General features: G+C 43.1%; 1 protein-coding gene across 1 annotated transcript; it reads left to right on the top strand.

Annotated features, from left to right (window-relative positions):
- Nucleotides 1-8,313: 8,313 nt before the first annotated feature.
- LOC140008623 (uncharacterized) lies at nucleotides 8,314-8,703 on the top strand. The gene is made up of 2 exons (XM_072053450.1): nucleotides 8,314-8,509; nucleotides 8,573-8,703. Exons 1-2 carry the CDS (start codon nucleotides 8,314-8,316, stop codon nucleotides 8,701-8,703), a joined length of 327 nt encoding a protein of 108 aa, XP_071909551.1.
- The last annotated feature ends 1,562 nt before the right edge of the window (nucleotides 8,704-10,265 follow it).

The raw sequence follows: 10,265 nt of genomic DNA, 5'->3' as shown, positions 1-10,265 counted from the left end.
TCTTTTTTTGTCCAAAAGCTCAAGTGGTGTGGAAGTTTGCTCCTGTGAGGTGGGAGGGGATAACTGAGCTGCAATATAACATGTGGAGATGGTGGGATGATGTGATGCAATTAGCTAGGGAGACGCAAGGAATAGATAGAATCAAGCTTACGGTGAACATATTATGGCAAATCTGGAAAGTTAGAAACAAGATGACATTCTAGACTGAGAACGTGGATGCAAAACTGATAGTGGACAAAGCACACCAGGAATGGATTGAATATGAAGCTGTGAATGAAATCGACACAAGAGCAAATGCAACATCAGAAATGGACAGACAGATTCAGCAGAGATGGAAGCCACCTAAGGAAGGAGTGATTAAGATCAACACAGATACAGCAATCTCAGCTAAAATGGTGAGGACAGGCCCTGGGAATCATAACTAGGAACTGGCGTGGAAAGATAGTGAAAGCGAAAGGAATCACTGCGAGGAGGAGAGGGGAAGCAGTCACAGAGGAAATGCTAGCCATAAGAGGTGCGCTGGAAATGGCAAAAGTTGCAGGATGGATAAACATAGAGATCCAATCTAATTGCAAAAATGTTGTGAGCCAAATCAACACAGGTAATGTTCAGGAATGTAGATTACAAACAATCCTGGAAGACATTGAGGACCTAAAGAAGAGTTTTGACTGTTGGATATTCTCTTTTGTTCCCAAAACTGCTAATGGTTGCAGCCATTCTCGGGCTCAATTTGCAGTCAAGTCAATTAGGAGTATTGAATGGGAAGGTTCATTCCCAACATGGCTATTAGATTTAGCCAGAAAAGATATGGGGGTAGTTACCCTTTTTTGTAATTAGCTCTTGTATTATCAAGTATTAATATCTATAAAAATGTTATCGTTTGTTAAAAAGAAAAAAGAAACTGGCTTATTTTTCAGCAAGGTTCAGCACCTGTTGTTAGCATAATTTCTGCTGTCCTTGATTCAGTGAAGGATGCAGTTGCAAGTTGGAGACGCACGCCTTTAACAAAACAAAACTAGGACTTGGCTATGGAGCTGGGGCTACCTCATGTGTGTTTCAATAGATGAGTGTTCTGGCTGCTGACTGATGATTTTGGTATAAATATTTGTGTAATAGTAATAGTAACAATGCTAGGTGCTGACGTAGTTGGCATGAGTACATTCCTTTGTATACACTTCCATTGCTGATCAATAAAGATTCAATAATGTTACTCAAAAAAATTGGGTGAAAAGAAGAATATAGAAATGCTCCTTCCTCAATGATTATGTGGCATGAAAAACCTTTTTCGTGTTCGAGTATGTGTATTTTGGGTTATTGTCCATGCATATGATTTAAGTACGCTCAAGCTAATTGTTAATATGTGTATGGATTTTTAGCATTAAAATTCCTGCATGTTAGTGTCAAAATTCATGGTAAAATTTTGTTTCCATTCTAACGAAAATAAGTTACTCCGGTGTTACACCCATAAGTTCAAAAAGTACGCCATATTATTAGACACAAAAGTCAATCGTCATTATCTTTATCTGCGAATGATAGACGACGACAAGTGATGGATTTGTTTGAGGACTCCTACTTTCATTCTGTGCTTCAATCCTAGAATTGGTCATTCTATATAGTATTTCTTTTACAACACGACCATCTCGATTTATAGTAAATTCACAAAAAAAAAAGTGCTCATGATAGGGTACAATTTGTTAGTAATTTTATTATTGATTTCCCCTTTTATCCCTGATAAATATTGTGTTAATTGCTGATATTTACTCATATTCGGTATCTGGACTTAATTTCAGGAATGAAGCAGAAAACCATCAAAAAGGAAGGACTTTATGGAAAATAGGGAGACTTCTAAGGGCTTTAATTCTTGGGCCCTTGAATTGGTGGGGGACCACAAGCTAGTGGAAAGCATCTAGTCATTTGGGCTCTTAAAAGAAAGCTACGGAAAGAGACTTGGGGCAAGAAGTACTTTGAAAGCTTTGTCCACATGTGTGGGGACCACCTAGATAGGCTTTTGTCATCTTTCTTTTATTGCTTAAATAGGGATAACGTAGAGTAGCAGGGACATCGGGAGTTTTAGTCTTTTAGTGTAGCTTTACTTTTTCCTTCTTTTGACTGGCCTCTGACACACGCCAGGTGTTCGACAAAATTTCCCAACGGGAAAAACACCTTTTATTCCTTGCTTCTTAATAGAAAACGCTATGCCTTTGCAATCCATTAATGCGTGTGGTGATTTAATTATGCGGCGTGGCTAAATCTTCCATCTAGTCAAGGGTCAACTCGACGGCGCAGTCCCGAAAATCTGTGAGATCTAATTAGTTTTCACGTGTTCCTTTATTTATTAATATTTGCACGTTATCTGCGTGAATTTTCATGGGATTATTTTATTAATTGGATGTCAAGGGCCCGATGTTCAATGTGATTTATTAATCTCGTGCCAGTTTAGTCAATTAAATCCGTAATTGTTTGATTGATTAATGTTAGTGGCAACTGGTGTGTTTACACATTAGGGGAACGCGCAATCTAATTTAAATAACCCTCGTAGCGTGTTATTGGTTAGGGCTAGGTTTTTCTAGTTATTAATGCAATTGGAAAATTAATTCCTACGGTCGTACCTAGGAGTACTTTTCTGGTTAGAGGTGATTAATGGTCGTACCTTGGTCATCTATAATTTAAGGAAAAATTGGTCGTCAGACTATAACTAGCCTATTAATACATTAAGTGAACCTCTCTTGCATCAATGATCGGATGATTGGACTGTGCCTGAGTAGTTGTATCCTTGGATAGAATTTATTTATTATTGATTTAATTCCTGCTATATTTGTGCTAGTGATTTATTCATTTTTAAGTAAATTGTTTAATTGTTTTTAGCTACATTCCGGTGAAATCCCCCTTTATCAATTGGACTTTAAAAAGAGACAGATATCCCCAGTCCCTGAGGAGACGACCCTACTTGCCACTGTCTACTATTTAGTAATTTTTGTCTATTAATTAATTCTGCTATATCGGATTAAGCAAACTCTTCGGGAACAGGGTGAATCAAGTAACCCATTGCACACCTAGAGTCCCTGCTCCAGTACCTAGGATTGATTATGGACTGCTTTTAGTGGTATCTAGGTTCTATATTCATTATTATTATTGCACAGGCTGACGACCTGTCAATTTTTGGCGCCGCTGCCGGGGACTGGCGTCATTACTTGTTTCTTTATTAAGTTCATTTTCGCTCTAATTTTCTGGTATTTTTTCTAGTGTATCCCTCGGTCTTCTCGTACAGGTAATTTGGTTTTTGACCCTGAGGTATAGAAGACTGCGCGTAGGACAAGGAAAGAGACCAGACAGCTCAGAGAGGAGCACTCCAGTGCTACATCTCAGAGACCTGAGTCAGAAGTTGAACCAACAGATTCATTTGGTGATTCTTCAAGTGACTCAGAGCAAGAAGAAATTCCCATGGCTAATGCACGAACATTAAGGGAGTTGGCTGCTCCTGATTTAAATCAGCAGCCTTTATGCATTACTTTCCCGAGTTTGAGTGATAACACTTCCTTTGAATTGAAATCAGGTCTAATTCATCTTTTACCTTCTTTTCATGGCTTACCAGGTGAGGAGCCGTATAAGCATCTGCAGGAGTTTGATGTCGTGTGCAATAGTATGAAACCCCCGGGAATCACTGAAGAGCAGATAAAAATGAGGGCGTTCCCCTTCTCCCTGAAAGATTCTGCGAAGGACTGGCTGTACTACCTGTCACCAGGTAGCATCACCACGTGGGACCAATTGAAGAAAAAATTTTTAGATAAATATTTTCCTGCATCCAGGGCTGCAAGCCTAAGGAAAGAAATCTGCGGGATCAAGCAACATCCAGGGGAATCACTCTATGAGTATTGGGAACGGTTCAAGAACTTGTTACACAAGTGTCCCCAGCACCAGATAAGTGAGCAGTTGCTCATTCAGTATTTTTATGAGGGGCTCCTATTCAGAGATAGGAGCATAATTGATGCTGCAAGTGGAGTGGCACTGGTGAACAAGACCCCTCAGGAAGCACGGGAGCTAATAGAGGGGATGGCAGAAAATTCACAACAATTCGGTACAAGAGAGGATGTCCCAATACGCAAGGTGAACGAGATAGAGACACCATCTGTCCAGCAACAGCTAACTGAGTTGACCTCGTTTGTGAGGCAACTGGCTGTAGAGAGAGCAACTCAGGCCAGGGTGTGCGGGATTTGCACTGGTATGGGACACTCTGCAGACATGTGCCCAATACTTCAGGAAGAGACTGCAGAACAGGTGAACATGGCTGGCCACGCGCCCGCGCCAAGAAGAGCCTATAACCCGTACTCGACTACGTACAATCCCGGCTGGAAGGACCACCCGAATCTCAGTTATGGAGGAAATAGGCAGCCCAACTATGCACCGAACAGGCAGTCTAATTTCGTGCCAAATAAGCCACCAGGGTACCAGCAGCAGTACCAACCCCGACCACCTCCGGCCCCAAGCTCTGATACATCTTTGGAGGAGATGATGAAACAAGTGATGACAACCATGGCGCAAAATCAGCAAAGGACGGAGGCAACCATTATGCAATATCAGCAAAGGACGGACTCCGAAATGCAGGACATTAGGAATCAGATAAGTCAGATGGCCACAACAATCAACCGTTTGGATCCCCAAAACCAAGGTAAATTGCCGTCTCAGCCCGAACTAAACCCGAAGAATGTTAGCGCCATGACCTTGAGAAGTGGCAAGGAGGTCCAAGGACCTGACCCGGTGATCCCTAAGGACAAGGACGAAGATCGAATTGAAAAAGAGCTGGAAGAGGAGGGCGGTGACAATAAAAATTCAAAGGTAATCCCGGACCCACTCATGCCAGTTAGATCCAACCCACCTCCCTTCCCAAGCAGATTGGAGAAACCAAGGAAGCAGGACAGGGAGAAAGAGGTCCTAGAGATCTTTCGCAAAATGGAGATCAACATTCCTCTTCTAGATGCGATTAAGCAGGTACCCAGATACGCAAAATTTTTAAGGGACCTGTGTGTCAACCGAAGGCGATTGAAGGGAGACGAGAGAGTGGTAGTGGGAGAAAATGTGTCAGCGATCCTGCAACGAAAGCTTCCACCGAAATGCGGTGACCCAGGTATGTTCACTATTCCTTGTAGAATAGGAAATATCTTGATTGGAAAGACTATGTTAGATCTAGGAGCCTCAATTAATGTGATGCCCAAGTCTATATATGCCTCGTTGAAGTTAGGACCTCTGAAAGACACTGGAATAATAATCCAACTGGCTGACCGGACCAATTCATACCCTGACGGGTTGATTGAGGATGTTTTAGTGAAAATTAATGAATTGGTTTTCCCTGCTGATTTTTACGTGCTTGATATGGATGATGAATACTCTCACGACCCATCACCTTTACTGTTAGGTAGACCCTTCTTGAGCACAGCTCGAACTAAAATAGATGTTAATAAGGGCACCCTATCTATGGAATTTGATGGTGAGATTGTTCATTTTAACATTTTCGAATCTATGAAGTATCCGTCAGAATCACATGCTGGCTCTGTCTTCTCTATAAATGCTATTGACTCTGCTGTACGTGAAGTTTTCGAAATTGAAGGCAGGGATGAGCTGGAAGTTGCCTTGACCAGGCACTTCGAGTCAGAGATGACCGCTGAGATAGAGTTGAGTGAAGAGCTCAAATGTGTGATTGGAGCGTTGCAGACGTTGCCAACCACAAAGATAAGGTATGACCTCGCACCCGTGTTTACACCTGAACCTCACCAAAGGCTACTTCCATCTGTGGTGCAGGCGCCTGTCTTAGAGTTGAAACCGCTGCCAAAACACCTAAAGTATGCGTACTTGGGTGAGGGGGAGACACTCCCAGTGATTATCTCCGCCAGTTTATCAACAGTCCAAGAAGACAAATTGATTCGAGTTTTGAGGGACCATAAGCAGGTGATAGGGTGGACTATCGCCGACATCAAGGGAATTAGCCCCGCGGTATGTACGCATCGGATTCGACTTGAGGAGGGCGCTAGACCTATTCGGCAGGCTCAAAGGAGATTGAATCCTCTCATGATGGAGGTAGTGAAGAAGGAGATCCTAAAACTACTAGATGTGGGGATAATTTTTGCTATATCGGATAGCCCCTGGGTAAGTCCAGTACAGGTGGTTCCAAAGAAGGCAGGGGTGACGGTAGAGTCAAATCAGGAGGGTGAGCTCGTGCCAGTCCGGAAGCCCACTGGGTGGCGGCAGTGCATAGATTATAGGAAATTGAACGCCGTCACGAAAAAGGATCATTTTCCCCTTCCTTTTATTGATCAAATGGTAGAGCGATTAGCAGGTCGAGCTTATTATTGTTTTTTGGATGGCTTTTCAGGTTATTTCCAGATTGCTATCGCACCTGAGGACCAGGAGAAAACTACCTTCACGTGCCCGTTTGGAACATTCGCATACCGGAGGATGCCATTTGGGCTATGCAATGCACCTGCCACCTTCCAGTGCTGTATGGTAAGTATTTTTTCAGAATATGTTGAGAAGATTATTGAGGTTTTTATGGATGATTTTAGTGTGTACGGGGATAGTTTTGATAACTGCCTAGATAACCTGAAATTAATTCTAATAAGGTGCATAGAAGCTAATCTCGTACTCAATTGGGAAAAATGCCATTTTATGGTCGAGCACGGGATAGTTTTGGGTCATGTGGTATCATCTAGGGGTATTGAGGTTGATAAGGCAAAAATAGATGTTATATCTACTTTACCTTACCCCGCGAGTGTGCGGGAGGTACGTTCTTTTCTGGGTCACGCAGGTTTCTACCGGAGATTCATAAAGGACTTCTCCAAGATTGGAGCGCCCCTGTTCCAACTTTTGCAGAAAGAGGTACCCTTCGAGTTGGATGAGTCATGTAAGGGGGCGTTTGATAGGTTAAAGGAGCTACTGACCTCCTCACCTATTATCCAACCCCCTGATTGGAACTTACCGTTCGAGATCATGTGCGATGCCAGCGACTATGCCGTGGGCGCGGTCCTGGGTCAAAGAGTGGGGAAGGCAGCCCATGCTATATACTACGCCTCTCGAGCCTTGAACGGGGCTCAGTTGAACTATTCGACCACCGAAAAGGAGCTTTTAGATGTAATCTTCGCTTTAGAGAAATTTCGGTCCTATTTACTTGGTGCTAAAGTTATTATTTTCTCTGATCATGCAGCCCTGCGGTATCTGTTGACCAAAAAAGAGGCAAAACCGCGACTGATAAGGTGGATACTACTGCTCCAAGAGTTCGACTTGGAGATCAGGGATAAGAAAGGGGCTGAAAATCTGGTAGCGGATCATTTAAGTCGAGTGCAAGTCGAAGAAGATAATATCCCATTGAGAGAAACTTTTCCCGATGAGCATTTATTTTCTATTAATTTGTCTTTGCCTTGGTATGCGGATATGGTTAATTTTCTAGTTACTGACAAGTTTCCTGCAGGATGGCCTAAGGCAAAAAGGGACAAATTGAGGAGTGACGCAAAGTCTTACATCTGGGATGACCCGTACCTCTGGAAACGTGGTGCTGACCAAATCATTCGTAGATGTGTAAGTGAAAATGAATTCCAATCTATTTTAGCTTATTGTCACTCTTTTGCATGTGGAGGTCACTTTGGACCAAAGAGGACTGCTCGTAAGGTTTTAGAGAGTGGATTTTATTGGCCGACCCTCTTTAAGGATACCTACTTATTTTGTAAGTCATGTGATAAGTGTCAACGAGTAGGTAATATTTCTCGAAGGGATCAAATGACCCAGACCCCAATGATTTTTGTTGAGATTTTTGATGTTTGGGGTATTGACTTTATGGGCCCTTTTCCTTCATCTTTTGGTTTTTTATATATATTGCTTGCTGTAGACTATGTCTCGAAATGGGTGGAAGCAAAGGCCACCCGTACTAATGATTCCAAAGTAGTGGCAGAATTCATCAAGTCTAATATCTTTGTCCGATTTGGGATGCCGCGAGCAATTGTAAGTGATCGGGGTACCCATTTCTGCAACAAGACAATTACTACACTTTTTAGGAGGTACGGTGTCTTGCACAAAGTCTCCACGTCTTACCATCCGCAGACAAACGGTCAGGCGGAAGCATCGAACCGGGAGATCAAGTCGATTTTGGAAAAAATGGTTCGACCTGATAGGAAGGACTGGAGTGTGAGACTTGAAGATGCCTTGTGGGCATATAGAACGGCGTACAAGACACCAATCGGCATGTCCCCTTACCGTTTGGTATTTGGGAAGCCATGCCACCTCCCTGTCGAGTTCGAGCATAGAGCATTTTAGGCGGTCAAGCAATGCAACATGGATATCGAAGAGGGCGGAATTCAAAGGAAGCTACAGTTACAAGAATTGGAGGAGATTCGCAATGAAGCCTACGAGAATGCTGTGATTTATAAGGAGAAAAACAAGATTTTTCATGACCAACAGATATCTAGGAAGACGTTTGAATGTGGGCAAAAAGTTCTACTGTATCACTCCAAATTGAAGTTGTTTCCAGGTAAGTTACGTTCTCGTTGGATTGGTCCCTTTGTTGTAACTAATGTCTTTGATTATGGTGCAGTGGAGATCCAGAGTCTAAAGACGGAGAAGAAATTTGTGGTGAATGGTCATCGCCTCAAGCCATATTATGATGAGGTTCCAGTTGAGCGGGTAGAGATGATGCATTTGGAGGACCCAATTTGCTTGGTTTAAGCAGATTATGGGCTATGTCTAGCCAAAGACACTAAAGAAAGGCGCTAGTTTGGGAGGCAACCCGAATATTAGTTTTGTTATTTCTAGTTGTCTTGGTATTTCTAGTTGTTTATCTTTTGCATTGGGTCATTTACTCGTTGGGTAGTATCAATACTAATATTTCCTTCACTGAATCAGGAAGTGAAATCTTGACGTGCCCAAGCGGTGTTGGTGCCTCCTGAGGTCAGTAGATGAATTGCAATCTTGGCGTGCCCACGCGGTGTTGGTGCCTCCTGAGGTCAGTGGATGTTTTATAATCTTGGCGTGCCCACGCGGTGTTTGACGACCTAATAAAAAAAAATTAAAAATTAAAATTAAAAATTTATTACTATTGTTATTATTATTATTATTCTTTTTGTTTTTGTATTCCTTTATAAAAAAAAATTCAGATTTCAGATTTTCGTAAGCATTGTTTATTTAAAAAAAAAAAATTTTCTTTTTCTTCTTTTCTTCTTTTCTTCTCTTTTCTTTCTTTCTTCTTTCTTTCTTTCTCTTCTTCCCCGCCGCTTTTCCCTTTTCTCTATCTTCCTGCGCTCGACCGCCGCCACTCCAGTCCTCCTCTGCTCTCTCTCCAATCGACGAACGAGCTGGTGGCGCCGTCTCTCTCCACTGAGCTGCGCTCCGCCGCCGGCCGATCTGTTCCTCCCGCGCGGCCGCATCGCACGCCACCGCCGCACCTCGCCAACCACGCGGCCACAGCCGCGCCACCAGCTCTCAGCGCCTCCCTCCAGCCCAGGCCACCAACGGGCGCTCCACCTCTCGCGCGCGGCCCTAGCTCGCCCAAGCCCCTCCTCGCAGACCACCACCAAGCTCGCCAAACTCTCCCCCACTCTGCCCAAGCACCGTAGCTTGACATCGCTAGCCGCACGCATCACCACCTGTCCAATTAAGACAGGTGGAGGTATTATCATCTCTTCCCCTAATTAGTTATCATCTATGGAATTTGTGGTTGGATTTCTTGTTGGATACAGGAGGGTGGTACTTGGGCATTTTCTAGGGTAAATTTTGGGACTAAATTGGGGGTAATTGCTGCCATCTGTGGGAGATTTGTTGAATTGTAGTTGAGTTAGACTGCAGCAAATTGCTTCCGAATTTAATTTGTGCTCATTTTTGGCGCTACTTGGGTGTTCAAATCTGTTTTGCTCACTAGGTTGGTTATTTGATTTAATTTCTCCCTCTATACTCACCAGTGGTACTGGTGAGGGTAGTTGTTTAACATCTGATAATCTGTGTTCTGGGCATTTGTGATTGGGTCCACCCTGTGATTGAGTGGTTGGATAGAGCAGGGGGTGATTTAGTTATCTTCGGGGGGAACTGTTTGGACAAGTTTGAGTTTAATTGCTGCCAAAGTGGGGGTATTTTCTACTATTTGTTGAACAGATAGCCCATTTGCTTTAATTTTTCCCTGTGACTCACCAGTGGTACTGGTTGAGCACTTTAGCCTATCATTGTTGCTGTTTTTGGAGATACTGGCTTACTTTCAAGTTTCATTTCTGGGGGATTGGGTCTCTTTTGCTGAAATT

This window comes from Coffea arabica, chromosome 6c, assembly GCF_036785885.1.
Source record: "Coffea arabica cultivar ET-39 chromosome 6c, Coffea Arabica ET-39 HiFi, whole genome shotgun sequence".
Lineage (NCBI taxonomy): Eukaryota > Viridiplantae > Streptophyta > Magnoliopsida > Gentianales > Rubiaceae > Coffea > Coffea arabica.
This window is presented reverse-complemented; position numbering and strand designations above follow the sequence as displayed.